Below are 20829 nucleotides of genomic sequence, written 5' to 3' on the forward strand. Positions count from 1 at the left end.
CTGAGCGATGGAGGCAGACGCCGGTCCACATTCCCAGAAGCCCTCTCCACTTCCTCCTTGTTAGTGATTTTCAGTTGTTAGGAATGAAAAGAAAGCAGACACAACTCGAAGCTTAAAGATCGCAACTCACAAGCTGTTGGACAGCTGGTGGTCGTCAGCACCACGGACAGTGTCTCTGCGATGCTCCTGCCGGGAGCTGCCGCAGGGAGGACTCAACGAGAAAGGACTGCTGGAAAGGACTCTCATTTCTATTCTACTTGAGAATGACACAATGAGGGAGAATGATACTATAAGGGTAACCCGATTCTGCTCTAATTTATAAATCGTGAACCCATTAGCCGTGTCTGGACATTAGTTGTTGGCACATCCATTACACTCCCCACATGGCCTACTGCTGCACCCAGAGAGTGACCTCTGGGAGGCTGAGCCTGCTCCGGCCTCTCAGGAAATCTCCCTGCCCCTGAGGGTCAGGCCATTGATTTGCCTACAACATGGAGGGGATGTTTCATGATTGACTTCTGACCCTGGGTGCCTGACCTTGCAAACATCTGCATTACCCAGCCTGGAGCACCCAAGCAGAGCGTCCTGCTCCCTAAGCCCCAGCCGAGCCAACCTTCCCCACCCCACCCCCCAGGCAGCAGGGCTTGCCTGACACCCTGGGCTACTCTCCTAGCTTCTCGGGTGTCAGAGACCTTTGTCCTCTGCCCATCTTTCAGAGCAGAGGGAATGATCCTCCCTGGGACAATTGGGGCATGAAGACGAGTCTCCCAGGGTAGAACCCAACACCTGAGGGCTCCTCCATCTGCCTGTGACCCCCAGAACAAGCTAAAGGACTGGAGTCCTCAGAGTCACCCCCATTTTCCTCATTCCCATCCATGCCCCACCCACAGAAGCAACTCTGACCCTGCAGACTCAGCCCCGCCCTTTCCAGGAGTTCAGGCTCCCCAGTGTAAGGTCAACCTGTGTGATCTTATTTTTATCACTTGTTTCCTTCTGCCTTGAGTTGGGTTCCTTTTGCTCACAGTTTTCTAGTTTCCTGTGGGCAGACCTTAGATTATTGATTTGAGGTATGCCCTCTTTTCTAACGTAAGCATTTAATGCTATCAATTCCCCTCTCAGCACTGAATAAGCTGCATCCAACCGAGGGTGGGTTTGTTTGCTTTTTTCATTTTTATTTAGTGTATTTAATTCTGTATTTTTAAAAAATTTCCTCTGAGACTCCTCTTTGACCCACTGATCATTTAGAAATACTGTATGTTGTTTACTTTCTAAATATTTTTAGAGATTTTCCTGTTGTCTGTTATGGATTTCTAGTTTGATTCTATGATTGTCTGAGAACATACTCTGTTTGATTTCAGTTATTGTAAATTTGGTTAGATTTTAGACATGACACGAAGCGTAAGTGACAAAAAAGGATGAATTGTATATTCCTTCCTTTGGCCATTCTTTAAGAGTATGTCAGCTAGCAACAAATTCTCATAGTCTTCCTTCATCAGAGAATTTCCTTATTTCCCCTTCACTCCTGAAGGATAATTTTGCCAGATACAGAATTCATAGTTGACAGTTCTTTTCTCTCATCACTTGGAAGATATTGTGTGTCCTTCTGGCCTCTATGTTCTCGGCTTCAAAATCTACTGTCATTTAAATTAGTGTTCCTTAATAGGTAATGGGTTATGTTTCTCTGGCTGTTTTTTAAGATTTCTTTTTTCCTTTGTCTTTAGTTTTCAGAAGTTTGCTATGTGTCTTAGTTGGATTTGTTTGTGTTTATCCTGTTTTGGGTTCACTCAGCTTCTTGAGCGATTATTTCTTCAAATTCTTTTTCAGAGCATGTTTGTTTGTTTGTTTCATTCTACTTCTGGTATTCTGATGATACAAATGTTAGCTCCTTTTTTGATTGTCTCACAGATCGCTGGGACTCTGTTCATATTCTTTCAGCCTATTTACTCTCTATTTTTCAGAAGGAGTAGATTCTATTGCTCTGTCTTCAAGTTGATTGATTTTTTTAATGCGGGAATGGCACCTTAAGTTTCAGAAGTACACACCGAAGTGTTTACAAACAATATCTTATGATTTCTGATATTTAACCCAATGGGTGGAGGAGAAGGGAGTAGATATAACAAGGTTTGTCAGGAGTTGATAATTTTGAAGCTGTAGATGGGTACATGGGGTTCACTATACCATTCTCTCTGGTATGATAAACTGGAGTTCATTTGTGTTTGTATACAAATTTTCTTTGTATGATGGGGGAAGTGACCTAAAATGGTGGCCCAAGCAGAGAGAAGTCCCCAGCCTAAGCCCCAGCCCACTTCCGCATAACCCCCTCCAAGCCACACCGCGAGCCAATCACCAGACGACACCTACCCCTTCCCCAACTCCAGGAAGTCCCCAACCCATAAAAACCTGCTCAAAACCTTGCTAGGGGCTCAGTATTTGGGAAAGATCCCGCTGAGCCCGCCAGCATAATAAAGCTGAACTTCCTAACTCTTTGAGTGCCGCTTGGGTTTTTTACCGGTCCTGGTATCCATAACAAAGAGACAAAGTAAAATCATTTAATAACATCCACCATTGGTTTATTATTTTAATAATTACACTAGGAATAGAAGGGAACTCCCTTAATTTGCTAAAGAACATCTACCAGTATCTGCACCCCCATGTTCACTGCAGCATTATCCACAATAGCCAAGATAAGGAAACCTAAGTGTCCACCAACACATGAATGGATAAAGAAAATGTGAGATATATACATAGATAGATACTAGGTTGGTGCAAAAGTAATTGCGGTTTTTGCAATTATTTTCAATTGCTATATATATATATGTATATATATATATATACATATATATATATATGTATATATATATGTATATATATATGAATACTATTCAGCCATGAGAAGAAAAGGAAATCCTACCATTTGTAAAAACATGGTTGGAACTTGAGGGCATTATGCTAAGTGAAATAAGTCAGAATAAGACAAATACTGGATAATATCATTTATATGTGGAATCAAAAAAAAGCAGAACTCAGAAACAGAGTAGAATGGCGGTTGCCAGGGACTGGGGAGTGGGGGAAATGGGGAGATGTTTATCAAAGGTACAAACTTCCAGTTATAAGATGAATAAGTTCTGGGAATCTAATGTACAGTGTGGCAACTACAGTTAATAATTTTGTATTGTATATTTGAAAGTTGCTAAGAGAGTAGATCTTAAATGATCTCATCACAAAATGAAATGGTAATTGTGTGATGTAATGGAGGTGTTAGCTAACTTTATGGTGGTAATCACTTTGCAAGATATATGTGTATCAATCATCACATTGTACAACTAAAATTTATATAATGTTATATGTCAACTGATGTGTGAGAAAAAGAGTTAGTAAGAATGAGTCCGGGAGACAGCAGGAATAAGCCTGAAGATTAACTAATGAGTCGGAAAGAGTTAATAAGAATGAGTCTGGCAGCTGACAGGAACAGGTTTAAAGATTAACCACTCAGCTCTGAGTCCCCAGCCAGCACTATACCTGCAGGCTGACAAACACCAGAACAATTTTCAGAAGAAGCCAACTGCAACAACAGTTCTCAGAAGGAGCCAGCAGCAATGGTACACAACTGCAAGATGACTAGCCCCCTGCATCCTGCATAGAAAGAAACCCAGCTAAACAGCAACCCACTGCACTTATCTACTCTGAGACTCTGCCCCCAACAATCTCCCCTAACAGGTTTCTCTCCTTACTACTTCAGGCAGCTGTCTTGTTTAGACATTGCCACGGGCTTTCTCTCTCTGCCCAACCTTTGATAAAACTTTCCTTGCTTTCCCATTTTTCTGAGTCTTGTGAATGCTTTCACATTCTGCAAATGAATGACCAGGGATGAATTCTACACTAATACATTTTCTTGAGAATTTTTTCACATTCGGCAAATGACCAGGGGTTAATTCTATACCAATACATCAATAATTTCTCAATAAATCTTGAAAAAAATATAACAACTACCCCCTTTAAAAAAGCAAGCAAACAAATAAAAAAATCAAACATCACTGTTAATAGAGAAATGGCAACATTCCATTTAAAATCAAGAACAACCCAAAGATGCCCAGCAATGTCGATGTTATACTGGGATGTCCCAGCCAGCACAGATCGACTGTCATTTTTCACAGCTGATTATTATATACACAGAAATCTCAAAAATCCTATAGATAAATTATTAGAAATAATAAGTCTAACAAGATGTCTGGCTGTAAGATCAATATACCATATAAAAATCTATTGCATTTCTATAAATTAGAAATAAATAGAAGTGTAATTTTAAAAGTACATCGTTTATAATAACAAATACCATAGGTCATTTTGGGATAAATTAACAAAAGATGTGCAAGATTACAGGAAATAGAAAACTTTACCAAAAAATATTAAGGAAGATGTAAATAAACAGAAAGATATCACATGTTCATGGACAGAAAGGCTCAACTTCATCATATATAAATTCTTCCCTAAGTCAGCTATTATTCAATGAAATTCTAATCAAAATCTCAACATGGTTTTCATAGAGCTTTACAAGCTGATCCTAAATTTATATGGTAGTGCAAAAGCCCCAGAATAGTCAAGATTCTCCTGAAAATGAAGCAGTGGAAAGGGGAAGAATTTGCCTTGTAGGTATAAAGATTTGTTATAAAGCTATAAAATAAGACAGTGTAGTATTGGCACAGGAGTAGATAAATTGTTTAACAGAAAAAAATAGGGAGCCCAGAAATAGACTCACACAAACACGGAGTTTTGATATACAACCAAGATGCCATTGCAAATAAATGGGGGAAAAGGAATTCTTCAATAAAGGGGGCTGGGCAATTAGTTATCCATATAAAAAAACGAAAATAGATTCCTACTTCAAAGACACACAAAAATAAATTCTAGATAAATTAAGAACTTAAATGTAAAAAACAAACTTAATTTTTTGGAGGCAATAATGGAAAGCACCTTTTAAATATTTGGGTAAGAAGGATCAACCATAAAACTGAAAGATTGATAAATTCAACATTAATATTCTGTTCTTCAAAAGATACTCTAAGAAATGAAGACAAATCATCTGACAAAAGATTAGTGTATAATATTAAGCATACATGAGGAACTCCTACATAGCAATGAGAAAACGATAAACAACCTTATAGAAAAAGAGACAAAAAGAAAAAACATAAATAGGCATTTTACAAAAGAAGCACAGCCAAGACACATATGAAAAGATGTTCAACCTACTTAGTAATCAGGGAGGTACAAATTCAGACCACAGAGAGATGCCCACCAGATTGGCAAAAATTAAAAAGTGTGAAAAATTGGAGGACATGTGGATCAATAAGAATTCTTCACTTCCTCACCAATAATGTATAATTGTTACAACCACTTTGGAAAACAATTTGGCATTGTCTCCCAAAGCTGAACAAACCTACAGTCCAGCAATACTGCTCCTAGATATGAACTCAGGAGAAACTGTGACACACAAGTATAAGGGGACATGTAAGAGAATATTCAAAGCAGCAATGGCTGTAAGTATCAAAAAAAAACAACAACTGGGGGCTGAGGGAATGAAGCATAATTAACAAGAACTGTATTGTGATACAATGCAATGGGAGGTTATCCATCAGTGAAAATGGAAGAACAAAACCATATACTGGAACATGGATGAATATTAGAAATATGATGAGTTTTTAAAAAGCAAGATCCAGAAAACTGCCTATACTATGATACCATTTTTACATAGATCAAAAGCAAGCAAATCTAAACAACATTTATTGTTCAAACACATTATACATATGTGATCAAAGTACATAAAAACCCAAGCCAAGTGAAATGTGTGGTCGTCGTTACTTCATGGGAGGAGGCAAAGAGAAGAGCTGGGAAGAAACATATAGGGAAGATGCAAGTTATTCCTGATATTCTGTTTCTGAGGTTGGGTGGTATGTTTGTGGGGTTCGTTAAGTAACACTCCCTATCCAATATTTTCGTTACATATAATCTTGTACATAGTAAATATGCCCTGTCTCTGGTATCATGATTGGTGCCATCCACTTGGGACGCCTAAGGACACCACCACCTGTGATTTTCTAATTCCCTTTGAAGGTTGTCATGCTGGGTCTCAGCTCCCGCTCCCCGCATAAGAACACAGGATATGGTGAAGCCAAAAAGGAACACCCACGGAGCCATGGATAGGGGAGTCACAGCACTATATTCTCGCTGGCGGCTGGGCTGGAGACACAGGAAGCAGGAGCCACATGATACGCAACCTGCCATCCACTTCTCTACCAACCAACCTCAATTGCTACCTGCAATCCGTGCTTGCTAGCTCAGCCATGGCAATTATATCAGTGGCCAATGGCTAACTGGTTACAGCTGATGGCCACCTACTACCCAAGCCAGCACTTTTCCATGTGAGGTCGAGAGCTTCGAAATTGCTCTCCTGGCTCTGTCCCCACAAAGGTTATTGATGTCCTCACCACCTTGGCTAGTGGGATTAAGAGAAAGTAAGAGAAATATGCCTTGGCTCACCCAGGCCTGGGCTCAGCCCTCTAAAATTATCTACTAGCACAACTGGTCAGAAATACAGGATGAGTGAAGCCCACTGAAAAACCTGGCACACAAAACCTTCCCTCTGTGACCTAACAGCCTCTTGCCACAGCCTCTCTGGTCTCTACTCAGATCTAGTCCATTTACCACGACCTTTAGTTTCCCAATCACCCTTTCAAAACCTGTCCATAGTAATCAAGGTCTTCATGCCAGTCCTACTTCTGAGGCCAACTACAGGCACCTGTGCTTCAGATCCCATTTGCCCAAGATAACAAAGGTAGGCTCTGGGGCCTCAGACAGAGCCTGTTTCTTTACCTGTAAAATGGAAATATAAAAGTGATTATATTTAATAAGGGGTTGTAGTAAGAAAGAATGAGGTAATGCACAGAAAATACTTAACCTACAGAAAAAGTACCCTTAGTATATGTTTCCTCACTTCATAAGACAGTGGAGAGAAATAAACTGAGATCACACAAGCAAATGGCCTAGTACTGAGACTCTTTCTTTTCTATTCCCCACACCTAGGTGTACACACACACACACACACACACACACACACACACACACGAAGGGGTTGAATTGCAAGGTAGTGTATCTGCTGCCCTCTTATGGCCAGAGAAAGGAATTACACTGTCCTCCTCTCCAGGAGGTTGGAACCTGAACTTTGGGTGGAAAGGAACCACTCTCAGCAGTGCTCCTTCCTCTTTCCTCCTCATTTGCCAACTTACTGGACAAAGGAAATCAGCTCAGGTCTCCAAACTTCTCAATAAAATTCCCTCAGCAGAAACAGAGATCTGCAGGCGAGGCAAGAAGTATTCCATTCTGGACAAATAATTTAAAGCCAGTTTCTTCCATGCAAAATAGGGATAAAACCTGTCTCACTGAGATCTTGCAAGGATTTAAATGATGTCCTAATGCTAGTGTAGTAAATGACACATACTGAGTAGATGCTTAATAAGTGATCATATTTTAAAATCGCCCTCACTCAGCTCTAATGCACAAGGTCCTTCATTTTACAGGGATGGAAACTGAGGCCCAGAAAAAGGGAACGATTTGGCCAGGCTCTCTAAGTCAGTGGCTGAACCCAGGCTAGCACTCAGGTCCCCAGAGGAAGTGGGAGGAGGAAAGGAGTGTTTGGTTTCCTCCTGGTTGCTGAGCATGACACTGTCACTTTGCCAATGATCCTCCTCCTCCCCTGTCCCCTCCCCTGTCCCCCCTCCTCCGTTCCTCTCCAGCACTGCCACTGCCTGCCCCTCCCTCCCGCCCCCTCCATGGACATGTTCAGCCCTCCTCATACCTCCCACGCCTCCACAGCCCTCATGGAACACAGGACAAAACAGAAAGACAACTCTGTGACTTTATTTGGTTATGTGAAGGGGTCTGGGTGTTTGCCTGGTCCAGCTAGATTGTCAGGCCCTGAAGGCAAGCAGGAGCCCTGAGAGAATACCCCAAGCAGGACCCCAGCTGGAGGGCCCCGCGCCAGCAATCTGGGCCTTCTCTAAGACGTTGAGGACCTCAGTCACTCTGATGTTCCCAATATGGTGGACATGTGCCAACATTCTGTAATCATCACGAGCACAGCCCATGAGGAGGAAGGTGGTGTTGAGATGCCCTGTAAGGAGAGAGGGAGAAGTCAGGACACTCAAGACTCAAGTACCCCGTCCCTCCTCCCAGACACCCCTCACAAACCAGGACATCTCTACCCACCACAGAATTGGGCACCAGGCCCCTTCCTCCTCCTTCCTTGGAATTCATATGCCTGGTGCCCACAGCCCAAATCCCCTCTCGGATCCCAGCAGCCTCTCTCAAAGACGGGAAGGTACCAGATAGCACCTGGCATAGAGTAGGCATTTGGTAAAAGTTTCTCTCCTCTCACCTGCCTGAAATTTTAAAGTGGAACTGTAACACTTAGAGGCATCAGACGGGCAAGAATCGGTGGTGACAAAATTTGGGAGGCAATCCTCAGAGTGCTCGCCCACACAAGTCGGGCAACTATGGGAAGAAAATGCTGTAGGCTTCGGAGTGTTCTCCTTGAGTTTCACAAAAGGATCCAAGTTGGTGAGGTTATTGCAGAGATACGTCCGGCAGACCCGACTATAGGAGGCAATGGACAATCCAGGCGGTGAAACGAGGTAGGAGACTCGCTGAGGGTAAGATGGGGCTGGGCTGCAGCCTTTAAAACCCACAACTCCCCTTCTGGTCCCTGAAGAGCAGAGATGAGAGAGTTCTGATCAGTGTCCTTGGGCACACCCAGAGTCCACCCTCCATCCTGCTTTTCCTGCTCACTCTGCCCCATCCCGTGTCCACTCACGTCAGCTGCACAGATGTCGGGGTCTCCATCTGTCTCTCCTCACTCCTCTCCCCACGGGAGCCCCTCTGCTCCTCTTTCCCTGGTGTCCTGCCCTTTTCTTCTCCCCCAGATTACCCACTCCTCCTGGGATCTGCCCTCCTTATTCTGCCCTCTTATCCAGCCCACACCACTACCAGCTGGGTCCTGCCCTCTCCTGCCAGGGCCTTGATATTTTTCCCAAAGATATAATGGAGTAAAAATCTGGAACTCAATTCCAGAGTCCCTGGGTGCTGGAAATGAAGCTAGATGTCAGAAGAACTAGAAAAAAAAACCGTATCAAAGTCACTCCCCTTCACCTGTCTCGATGAGCACCAGCGTCTCCTCGCAGCCCTCACTCTGCTTACACACCATGCTCCTCATCAGAAGCCATTTCCAGTTACGGAGAGTGACAGCTCGGAAACGTGAGGATGTTGCTTCGTAGCACAAAAGAGCTCCAGCCCCTAAAGAGAGAATGCTCTTCCAGTCATCTGCCCCTCACACTGCCTTCTCCATCCCTGAACTGCCAACCGAGAGCACAGCCTCCACAGATTCTGTCCCCTGAAGAACCCAGATATCCAGCTCCCCACCCTCCGGGGGTCCCAAAGCACCCAGCACCACAGGACATACAAGGCAGAGTGGAGATGGCCCCTAAGAGGCAGAGCAGTTGCACAGGTCTCAAATGTTGGGGTCCCATAGTCCTGTGTCGAGGTCCTGGATGCTAGAGATCAGTCTGGAACCAATTTCAGTCTAGGTCTTAAGGCTGGTTCTCGTCAGTCCCTGAATTCTCTGTCCACCCGGCTCTGGGTCACTGTTTCTAGAGCAGAAAGTTGATTATCATTTTCTGTGACATAGGCTCCCTGAGATGTTCAAAGACACAGGTCTTCTTATCTCCATAGTCTCCCCTCCAATCTAACTGACCTTATTAGCTTCTCAAATTATGACTCTCATTCTCCTGCTTAGGTCCTTCCCATTAGACAGGTTGCAGAGCATAGTACACTTTCAAAGGATCATTATTCTCCAGAGACAATGAGATCAAAACAACAAATGTGTGTGTGGAAGTTAACTGACATATTTCTAAATAATCTTTGGATCGAAAATGAAATTAAAAAGTATCTAGAACTGAATAATAATGAACATGCTACATATCACACACACACACACACACACAGTGTATGTAAAATCTAGTGAAAACTGAACTAAGGGCTGTAGCCTAGTTAAGAGTATTATACCAATGTTAATTTCCTACTTGTATACTACAGTTATATACTACACTTATAGAAGATGTCCCGATTGGTAAGTGGGTTTGAGGGAACTCTTTATACAATTTTTGCAACTTCCTGTGAGCCAACAATCATTTCAAAATCAAAATGTTTTTTTTAAAACTATACATCAAAATTTGGGACAAAACTAAAGCAGTATTAGGAGTACATTTATACTTTAAATACATTTATCAGGAAACAAGAAGCATTAAATAAATATGTCCATGAATTAACTCATGAAGTTATACAAGGAGCACAAAGCACCCCCCAAACACAGTAAAAGCATAGAAATAATGGCAGAAATCAATGAAATAGAAAACAACAACAAATTATTACAAAAAACTAACATTCATTCTTTCAGAAGATTAATAAGAATTCTCCAGCAAATCTAATCAAGAGAAAAAGAGGATGCAAATAAAATGAAAAATAGGAAGTAACAGAATCAGCTATTTTAAAAACAATAAAAGTATCATTAGCAACTCTACATTTATAAATTAGAAAACCCAGGTGAAATGGATAAATTTCTAAAATAATACGAATTGCCAGGATTGGCATAAAAAAGAGTACATGCAATGTCTTAAACCAATGAGAATGGCCAGGAACCTCTGGCAAATTGACAAGAAAAGAGGAGCAACCTCAGTAGGAAAATGCGCCAAACATATGAAGAGGCAACTCCCAGAAGAGCAAACCAGAAAGGCTAACAAACATGTGAAGAAACACTCGAATTCAACAGTAATGAGAGAAATGCAATCTATCAAACTGTACATCCATCATACTGGCAAAGGATGAGAAAGCTGGAAATAGACAAGCGTTGGCAGGAATGTGGGGGTATGGAGACCCCTGTGCACTGCTGCTCGTTGAGTGGTTAGGGGAGTGGAAGAATAGGGCCCTCTTATGGACTCTGAGGGACAGAAGAGTCCTAATCAGTGTCTCAGGCCCAAAGCAGCATTGCAGGGAGAAATGTGGCAATATTTAGTTAAATTAGGTTTACAAAGATGCATTTCTGGTATATTCTAGGTACACATAACAGATATTTCCACCTTCATCTACAAAGGAACACGTAGGAGGATACAGCATTATTGTGGTGACAGAGAATTGAAAGCAATGTGGGCGTCCCTCCCTGAGACCTAGTGAACACTCGATACGCAGGGGATGCACACCAGGGAATATAATCATGCAGCAGTTAGAAGCAACTTAGATGTACACATAACGTGTACATAGATGGATTGGAAAAGCACAGTACTATCTTAAATAGTAAAGAACACAATATCACTTGTGTAAATTAAAACTTCATGTACATAGAACGCTGCACATCTTGCAAGAACACACAGACCAAAAGATATGCATTAGCCATCTGAAATAAGTGCCTATGGGAGGGTCAGGGAAGGAAAGTGGGGAATGGGGGTTACTGGAAATAACTGAAACAAAGTAGATGGTACAAAGTTCATAGGCTTGCGACTCAAAGGTAGACCAAGGATCGAATCTTTACCCTCCACTTTTTGTAGGACCTTCTGCAATTTGCTGAACTCATTTATACAATAGATTAATAATGCATCTCATAGGGTCATTGTTGAAAATTTGTTATTATTATAAAATGCCAGGCTAGTGCTAAGCTCTCCAAATGTTCTCTCTCTTTCTCCCCCTCCCTTTTTCTCCCCCGTCTAAAGGATCAAGGTCATCCTCTTTAGCTGACATTCAAGCTTCCCCCAGCCAACCCCCCAGCCCCACCGCCCCTAGACTGGCCCCAAACAACCTTTCCAACTTTCTCTAGTACTGCTGCCCTGCACCACAGTTCAGCTAGAGGTCACTTATGGCCACGCTTTTCTGTCCAGAATGCCTGACACACAGGCTCTGTAACCCAGAAATCTTGGCAAACAAAAAGGCTAAGGCCCACGGGAAAGGGACACACGGCGGATCATACAAAAGGATTGAGCTAGTCAGAGAAGATGGCACATACCAGCCCGGAATGAAAAATGACAGGACCCAATAACCTGAGCACAAGCGAGAACACAACCAGAAAAGACTGGAATGAAATCCGCAAGGGAAAAAAGATGGAGTAGTGGTCAGAGGGGATGTCACTCCTATGAAAGAGAAACTGTAGAGAAGGAGGAGCAAACTGATGAAATGGAGCCTTGCAGGGAGACAGAGGAGGACCAGCAGAGAGGGCACCAGTCAGAGCTGCAGGAAAATGAGGAGTGAGGCACAAAGTCGGGGGTCTCAGGGGAAAGAGGAGACCATCTTAGAGAGTGAGAGAAAAGGAGACAGGGCGGGACACACAAAGCAAGGGGGACAAACAACGCAGAGGGTTGGAGAGGAAAAACGTGAGATTCACAGAAAAGACGATGATTACATAATGCAGCCCCCAAAATGGGGTGCAATCCGGGAGGAAGATGCACACAGAGGGTAGAAAGAGCTGAAAAGACAGAAACACTACAGAAAAGTGAAGTCTAGGGAAGTGAAGAAAGTGGGGAAGGGGGCCAGGCTATTAGGGAATGAGGCACAGAGAGAAAGAGGGTCCGAAAATCAGCAGTATGGACAAGCAGAGACTCAGAACAGGAAAACCGAGGTTAGGAAAATCGGCACGGACACGGACAAGACGACACACGGCAAAGGGGCAAAGGGGAGCAATGAGAGACTCGGGAAGGAAACAGGGAAATCACAGGGTAGAGAACGCATAAAATGAGATGAGTAGATTGGGAGTTGGGGAACCCGGAGAGAAGTGAGAGAAAACAGCGGCGTCCACACATTGAAGAGGTGCCACAGGAGCAAGTCGAGGCCAAGAGCACAATGGCGCAGCGTCGCAGTGAAGCACAGAGGGTAAGACCACGCCTGCGCACACGGGTCCAAGGCTACGCCCAGGGGGCGGGGCAGCGCTGGAGGCTCCTGGGGGCAGGGCCAGCCTCGTCCTGGAAGCCGTATTCGACGCCCCATTGGCTGCCTCCCGCAAAAGGAGAAGAATAATCTGGAAAGGCAAGCCGCAGGGAGAGGGGGAAGGGGCTCGAGACTCAACTCGAGGCGCTATTGGCGGGCCTGCTAGTCCCGCGTGAGGAGAAGAGAGTTCGAGGTAAGGGGCGGGCCTCAGTGCAAGATCGTGAAGTGCATTGGTTGCCTGCTTCGGCGGCGGGAGGCGGTGCTCAAAGCTCATTGGTCTTTGTGAGAGGGGGCGGGAAAACCGGCGCGAGCGCGGCAGTTCCTGGGGTCGCTTACTCCCTTCGTCCTTTCTCCTCCTGACTGAGCCTGGCTCCGCTCGAGGCTGTGGTAACCGTGGGCTGTGGACTCGACACGACCCCGCCCCTCCCTGTGCTGCTTCACTCTCTTGCGCTGCCCCGACCCCCGACACCCCCATCCTCTCCCCTCCTCCTCGTGCTCCTCCCGACCCTCGCCTCCCCTCCCCTCCCTCACCGCGCGGGCCGCAGCGCGCTCCGCGTGCCCTGCCCCCTCCCTGGGACCCTGGAATGTTACTTGCTGGGGGAGGGGGAGGGGGGGAATGAGTAACAACTGCATGAGGGCGTGCACTGTGGGAGGTGGGATGGGCCTGCCCTCAATTGTCGGCCGTGGGCAAAGGCATAAGAAGTGTGGGACTCTGTGCCCGGCTATGCACAGAGTTTGGGTGCGAGAGCAGAAGTCCTGCCAGGAAGAGAGCGCTTTGTGTCTAGATCAGAACCTGGCGCGTGAAAGGGACTCAGTAAACATTTGTTGTGTGAACGAAAGTAATTATTGAAAATGGGGCAAGGAATCCATGAGAAGAATGGAATGCCTGGGGTGCAATAGAGTGATCTGATCAAAAGGGGTGTAAGGGGGAAATTGAATTGCAGGGCATAGGTGAGACTAACAGTTGAAAAGCGAGCATAAAACATTTGTAGGAATTGGATAACTGCAGGAGGGAATGATGATCGTTGTTGAAGAGGATTCCAGGAAAAAACTGTTGGAACGGGGTGATTGTGGAAAAGGGGCTGTAGGATTCCTTGCAGGGGGCCTGAGTGTGCATGAGTGTGCCTACAACAGATCTGTGCACGGGAGGGTACAGGTGAGCAGAAGAGAAGGTGTGGATTGAAAGGATACATAAGAAAGGAAAGAGGAGAGGGGTTCTTGGGAAGAAGGTGCGCTAGGAAAGAGGATGCCGGAGGAAGGTGGTGGGGTGAAGAAGGCGCAGATGAAAGCTGAGCCCAGACGTGGGTGGGATGGAGAATCTCCTCAGGTGTGTCCTCCCCGGGGCAGAAGGGCAGGTAAGGAGAGGGCCCACCTGGCCATCCCACTCTCCGCTCGTGCCCGCAGATCCATGGATCCTAATGAGATGCCTGCTGTCCACCACCTCCCCTCAGACTCTGCCCAAGGGGATGAGACCAGAGCCCCCCAGGGCACGGAGCTTATCCCTAGGAGAGCTGTCAGTCGCTCTCCAACCTGTGCCCGCTGCCGCAACCATGGTGTCACTGCCCACCTCAAGGGCCACAAGCGCCTCTGCCTCTTTCAGGCTTGCGAGTGTCACAAATGTGTCCTCATCTTGTGAGTATGAGAACCAGGGAAGGGAAGAGGATGGGCTTCATCTCATGGGTGGCTGACTTTTGACTTTAAACCCCCCTTTTAGGGAGCGCCGAAGGGTGATGGCTGCCCAGGTGGCCTTGCGCAGGCAGCAGGAGGCCCAGCTAAAGAGGCACCTGGCTCAGGGACTGATGAGAGGGGAAGCCCCTCCCAGAGTTGCCAGCCATGTCAAGAAGGGAGCCATGCAACCAGGGGTTTCCTGTGAGTGTCTCTGGCCAGGGATGGGGCAGGGATTTGGGTGGAGAAAGCATAAGTAGGGAAAAGAGTTCCTGATCTGTCACGGAATTGGTATAACACCTTGGGCAAGGTGTTTTTATTCTCTGGGCCTCAGTCTCCCCGACTTTAAAATGTGATCAAGAGTTGGCAGGATGCAGTGGGGTCTGTGGGTAGCAAGGGGCCGGGGGAAGATAGGAACTTAGTTTTCAGTTGGAGTGGGATGGAGGTCAGGAGAGAGGGCTCACCAAAGTTCTCCCTGGACCCTCACAGCTGGAAAGGAGAACATAGTACCCCAGCCTCAGACCCTCGATGGGGCAGTCCCACTGGCACTGACACCCCCTGGGAAGGTAAGGCAAGCCTGGGCCCTGAGGGAGGGACTCCTCTCCTAGGCCCTGCCCAGACCCCTTCCTCTGGCCCTTGACACCTGGGTTCTAGGTCCAACCCTGACTTGCTATATCATCTTGGGCAAATTTCTTCTCTTCTGTGGGCAAATTGACGGGGTGGAATTTTATAGCCCTCCAAGCTCTGAAGTTTTGGGTTCCTACCCCTATCCTAGAACATACCCATTCCTTCCCCAGCTTTGCACTTCCAACCTGTGCCCTCTGCCCTTGCAGGAGAACTCCCAGGGGCCTGTGCTGCTCAGCCGTCCCCTGGAAGCCTTGCCTTTGCCCTGGACTCCGGTGCCTTCAGGTGCTTGGGCCCCTGGACACTGGCTGCCTCCAGGCCTTTCCGTGCCACCTCCAGTGGTGTGCCGTTTGCTATACCAGAAACCTGCTGTCCCTCTGCATCCCTTCCCTGGTAAGATGAATTCAACAGTGTACCAGTGTACCACTGTATCAGAAAGAGAAGAGGAAGATGATAACAGAGTAGAAAGAGGAAGGACAGAATCCATGACCTATGACCCCTATGCACTCTGCATTCTCTTACCCTCATTAGGCTTTGACCCTGGTACCTCCCTCCGGCTGCCCACTCATGGGCCCCTCCCAACCTGCCCAGGATCTCGCCCAGTACTGACGACTCCTCTTTCTGGAGAATCTCAAGAGCCCTCTCCCCTGCCCCGCACGTGAGTAGGGAGAGAAGATATGTGTTTATCCTGTGCCTAACCCTGTTCTGGACACCACTGTAGACGATAAAGGAGAAGAAAAGGTCTCAGACTAATGGGTGAGGCAGAGGTCTCCTAGCTCTGCCACTGCCTGGCTGTGAACCTTGGTATGAGTATCTCTACCTCTCTAAGCCTGTTTTTCTTCCACTAAGTTGGAGACACTGTTGCTTACCTCTCAGGTTGTCATGAGAATTAGCAGTAATGTATGGAATACACCTAGCACAAGCCCTGGCTTTGAACAAATAGTGGCTATTAATTCCGCTTAAACAGATAAGATGGGGTCGAATTGCCTGCTGAAATGGGGGAGGGGCGTGATGGTGAGAGCCTCAGAGGCCTAGTAGAGAGGCCAGAGGCCATTAGAAAAGGTTTCCTAAAAGTGGGCCAAGCTGCTTCTCGAGTATCATGGGGATTAGGGAACCAAGGGGAAAGAAACCAGACTCTGGAAGGGCAGAAACAATCATCCCATTTCCTCTAGATGTTTTGTCAGTTTTTTAAAAAATTGACACCAGTGATTTCCCACAGTCCTCACAATAGCCCTCGGGGGAAGAAGTTGGCAGGGATTGTCATTTTACAGAAAACAAAGCAGGCCAACACAGGGGAAGGGACTTGCCCAAAGTCACAAAGCCTAATGTCTCAGCAGGCTTTCCGATTCCTACATCATGAGCCACTTAATGACGGGAGTATGTTCTGAGAAATACGTCATTAGACAACGCATCGTTACGCATTGTGCGAGGATCACAGAGTGCACTTCCACACACCTAGATGGGGCAGCCTACCGCACACCTCGGCTGTTTGGTCTGGCCTGTTGCTCCCAGGCTACAAACCTGTACAGCATGTTATTGTACTGAATACTGTAGACAATTGTGACACAATGATAGGTATTTGTGTATCTAAACATACCTAAACTTAGAAAAGGTACAATAAAAAACAGTATAAAAGAAAAAATGGTACACCTGTATAGGGCTCTTACCATGAATGAAACTTGCAGGACTGGAAACTGCTCTGGGTGAGTCAGTGAGTGAGGGAAGTGGACGTGAAGGTCTAGGACATTGCTGTTCACTGCTGTAGACTTTATAAACACTGTACACTTAGGCTACACTACATTTATAAAACAACAGATTAAATCAAGCACAAGAGAAAATCATGCAATCAAGAGACAAGGCAAACACAAGATGTATGAGGCCACTGCCAGTGTAACAGGGCATACTGTTTTACAGCAAGCTTTGTTTGTAAGTTGAAAGAGTACATTCTAAACTAATGATAAAAAGTATAGTATAATACATAAGCCAGTAACATAGTCGTTTATTATCATTATCAAGTATTATGTATTGTCCATACTTATATGTGATTTTATATAACTGGCAGCGCAGTAGGTGTGTTTACACCAGCATGACCACAAACTTGTAATGTGCTATGATGTGACGACGACTATGACATCACTAGGTGACAGGAATTTTTCGGCTCCATTATAATCTTATGGGACCACTGTTGTATATGTGGTCCATCGTGGACCTAAACATTGTTATGTGGTTCATGGCTGTATAGCAAGATCCTGCCCCTTTTTCTGTGTGTGCATGTCTATCCATGTGTTTAATACCACTGGCATCTTCTCTCCTTGTTTCTAGATGCTCGACGTTGATACTTCAGCCCTGTAGCACTCCAGAACCTCTTCTGCTACAGCCACAGGTCCTGGAAAAGAAGTGGGATCCTGGGGGAGGGAAAAGTAGGGGACAGTTAAGTAACTGGGGTTTGAGGGAGCACTTGGAGGGTGGGCAGAAGTGGGGGTTCCCAGTCTGCTTCTGTCCCTTTCCTTTTCAGGCCCCCGGAGCCTCTCGCCTGGCCTGGACCTCTGGCCCCTCAGAGCAGCAGCTGCAGCGGGAGGCAGCTGAGGCTCTTGTGGGGCTGAAAGATTCCTCCCAGGCTCCCCGCCTGACCTCTTCTGTCCCGCCCAGCCCTGCTTGGATCTCCCTGCTCCACCCCTGTGGCCCACCAGGTAACCTGTTCCATGAAAGGAGCAAATGGGGTAGGGATGGTTTGGAAATGGAAGTGCTGGAGTAAGCCAGGACTAACCAAGGGGATCGGGAGGTCAGCAGGGGGACCGTCCACAGGCCCAGGCCCCAACCTTCTCCACCTAGCTGCTGGGGTGGCAGTTGAAAGTTATTCATTAGATCCGTTTTACCAGTTTTGTGCTCAAAAGCAAATGTCCAGGGCCCTGATGTCCAGGAAAGTGAGGCCCTGAGAGAGGCAGGGACTTGCTCAAGGGCTCATAGCAAGACAGTGGCAGAGCCTGGTCTGATTCCAGGCCAAGTTTCTCTCTGAACCCAAGCTGCTTGCTGAAGTCTGGAGAGGGGCTGGAGAGGTAAGAAAGGACTGGCTTGCAAACAGATCTGATAACTGCCTTCAAGATCTTCCCAAAGCTTCCATGCTACTTTGGAAACCTCGATGCCTTCACAAATCTCAGTGACAAACCAGGAAAGAAATAGAAGAATCTTCAGGAATGAGAAACACCTATGGGGACAGAGAGGGAAGGCTGAGAATTCTCCTGTGCAAAATGGTGGATTGGGCAGGGTGTGTGGGTGAGGAAACCAGCCTGGAGTAACTCCTAGAACATAAGCAGATGCTGGAGAGGATTCTGATCGTGGAGGTCTGACATGCCAGGCTTAGGAGTCCAGACCAGTAACTGCACATGAAGGGGAGCCAGAGAATGTTTCTGAGCTAGGCAGGGACATACTCAGAGACCCTGAGCTTTAGAACGACAAGTATGGTTGCTGTGATAGAGGGATTGGAAGAGGCAAGACTTGGGGTAAGAAAATCAGTGAGGAGGAAGTATTTGCTCTAATCCAGGTGAACAAGGATGAAACTTGGACTGAATGGGGTAAAAGAAGAGGGTTGCTGAGAGGGGAAATGGATGTGACCTGGTCCTGCCCCCGGTTCTTTCCTGCCTATAGCTCCTGCTGGAGGAAGAGGATTCCAGCCTGTTGGCCCCTCTCTCCGACCCAGCCCAGCCCCCTCTGTGGCTCTGCATATTGGGCGTCTGGGGTCCATCTCTCTCCTGAGCTAGAAGACCAGAGGTGGAGGCCTCAGTGGGGCAGCGGGCAACAGCCTTCAGGCGCTGCATATTTGGTATTTTACTTATGGATTTATACATGGAATTTAATGTAGCACAAGGTTCAGCTGCTTCGTTAGCTTTTGGTTCCTATTGTAGTGTGGGCATTTCCTTGGCCAAAGGTGGGTATTCTCTTACCTACCCACCTTGGGTCTTGGAACCTTTTAAAATTCCCAACAAAGAGAGTGTTTTTACAATCTAAGCTAACAAGTATCTAAATAGATTTTTGCATAAGTTCATGTTCCAGAGTATCTGACATGTAATTCTGTACATACCTATGCATTCATGTCTGTCTCCATGCATGCAAAAATAAGAGAGTATTTTCATTTTGTGTCTAGGTTTGTGTAAGGAAGAAATAAACCTTTGTTGTATTAAGTCACTGAGATTTGGGGATTGTTTATTTACTGCAGCCTAACATAGTCTTTCCTGACAGAAGGGACTTGTTCAAATTCACTTCTCAAAGTGAAAAATTAGTTATTCAATAACTACCACAGATAAATACAAACCTGGATTTATTATGGCCAGATAAGAAAGAGTGGTAGAGGGGGATAGTGGGAGATTCACTGGTTGGATTCACTGGTTGGAGGGCCTGTTCTGTGCCAGGCAGAGACAGTTTTCAGCTCTCCCGAGGGCCATAAAATGAGGTGCCTATCGGGCCAAGCAGATCATATAAATGGGTAAGGGCCAGTTGAGCCCTAGGAAACTGAAAATACATGCCCTGTTTGGCCCTAGCAGATTATTGTCAGGCAGGAATGTGGACTGGGTATGGCCACATCTTCTGATTTTTCAAGAGAAGATGGAAAACTTGATTTCTATGTAAAACATCTTCAAATGTTGACTCAGTTTTGTTTCTTGAATCCTACGTGAGCCAAACAAAACGTATTGTCAGGCCAGCTTCGGCCAATGGAATGCCAATGTAATGCTAATCTAACATAACAGTTTTCAAACGGGGAAACTGAGGCCAAGCAGGACTGGAAGACTCAAATTAGTCTTAGAGTTTTTCTTGAACTAGGGAGGTTCATGTGTCTAAGTTTTGATGGACCAATAAAACGTTAGAGACAATTATTACCGTTTATTGAGTACCTACTATGTGCCTCACACATATCCTCACAGCAGTTCTGTAAACTATGCTTGATTACTCCCATTTTACAAATAAAGGAACAGGCTTAGAGAGATAAAAGTGATTTGCCCAAGTATTTTAGGGAAAACGTCTAGGCAAATATTGGGTGAGGGTTCCTTCTCCTTGCTAGGCCCGAAATCAATTAGTAATTTTTATAAAACAGAGTGAAAGATGCGGGCCTCCAGGAGACATACATGAGTCTCAAGTGTGTTTCAAAAAGTCTTTTCTTTTTCTACTCAAGACATCGTTAAGTAATATTAAGATCTTACCTGCATTTGTTTCTTATTAGTTTTCTGCTGTCAAGTCCTTCTTGAACTGTTCCAAATATATGAAGACTTGTTGAGCTATTCCAAAGATGTGAAGACCTAGAGACCCCCAGCCCCATTCCTATCCGTAGAAAAGGCAGGCAGAAAGTTCAAGGAACATGCCTGATCACTGATTATTTTTCCTAATGTAACTTATACCCCACTTTAATGTAAGATGATTGATTGTGATGGCATGTGATTACAATTTGTTCTTTCTTGTTTGGGGACTTGGGAAGGTAGGCTACTCCCTAACAGATTACAGAATGACAAATCTGCAACACTTCTCAGGACTTGGTGAAAA

At 45.6% G+C, this 20829-nt stretch overlaps 2 protein-coding genes across 2 annotated transcripts; one reads left to right on the plus strand and one right to left on the minus strand.

Annotated features, from left to right (window-relative positions):
* Positions 1 to 7961: 7961 nt before the first annotated feature.
* On the minus strand, positions 7962 to 9575 carry LYPD4 (LY6/PLAUR domain containing 4). The gene is made up of 4 exons (XM_033129253.1): positions 9509 to 9575; positions 9199 to 9342; positions 8429 to 8755; positions 7962 to 8164 (listed from the first exon to the last, which is right to left on the minus strand). The coding sequence occupies exons 1-4, from the start codon at positions 9573 to 9575 to the stop codon at positions 7962 to 7964; spliced, it is 741 nt and encodes a 246-aa protein (XP_032985144.1).
* A 4844-nt stretch (positions 9576 to 14419) lies between these two features.
* Positions 14420 to 19058, plus strand: DMRTC2 (DMRT like family C2). Its single transcript, XM_033128750.1, has 8 exons — positions 14420 to 14643; positions 14726 to 14880; positions 15166 to 15242; positions 15513 to 15693; positions 15832 to 15958; positions 17623 to 17683; positions 17816 to 17990; positions 18946 to 19058. The coding sequence occupies exons 1-8, from the start codon at positions 14420 to 14422 to the stop codon at positions 19056 to 19058; spliced, it is 1113 nt and encodes a 370-aa protein (XP_032984641.1).
* Positions 19059 to 20829: the final 1771 nt, after the last annotated feature.

This window comes from Rhinolophus ferrumequinum, chromosome 15 (assembly GCF_004115265.2).
Source record: "Rhinolophus ferrumequinum isolate MPI-CBG mRhiFer1 chromosome 15, mRhiFer1_v1.p, whole genome shotgun sequence".
Taxonomy (NCBI): Eukaryota; Metazoa; Chordata; class Mammalia; order Chiroptera; family Rhinolophidae; genus Rhinolophus; species Rhinolophus ferrumequinum.

Coding starts and splice junctions, on each gene's coding strand:
- DMRTC2 (XM_033128750.1), top strand. CDS start 14,420: ATGGATCCTAATGAGATGCCTGCTGTCCACCACCTCCCCTCAGACTCT. Junction 14,644..14,725: donor CACAAATGTGTCCTCATCTT/GTGAGTATGAGA, acceptor CCCCCCTTTTAG/GGAGCGCCGAAGGGTGATGG. Junction 15,959..17,622: donor CCCTCTCCCCTGCCCCGCAC/GTGAGTAGGGAG, acceptor CCTTGTTTCTAG/ATGCTCGACGTTGATACTTC.
- LYPD4 (XM_033129253.1), bottom strand. CDS start 9,575: ATGGGACCCCAACATTTGAGACCTGTGCAACTGCTCTGCCTCTTAGGG. Junction 9,343..9,508: donor GGCCATCTCCACTCTGCCTT/GTATGTCCTGTG, acceptor TTCTCTCTTTAG/GGGCTGGAGCTCTTTTGTGC. Junction 8,756..9,198: donor GCTGGTGCTCATCGAGACAG/GTGAAGGGGAGT, acceptor TCTGCTCTTCAG/GGACCAGAAGGGGAGTTGTG.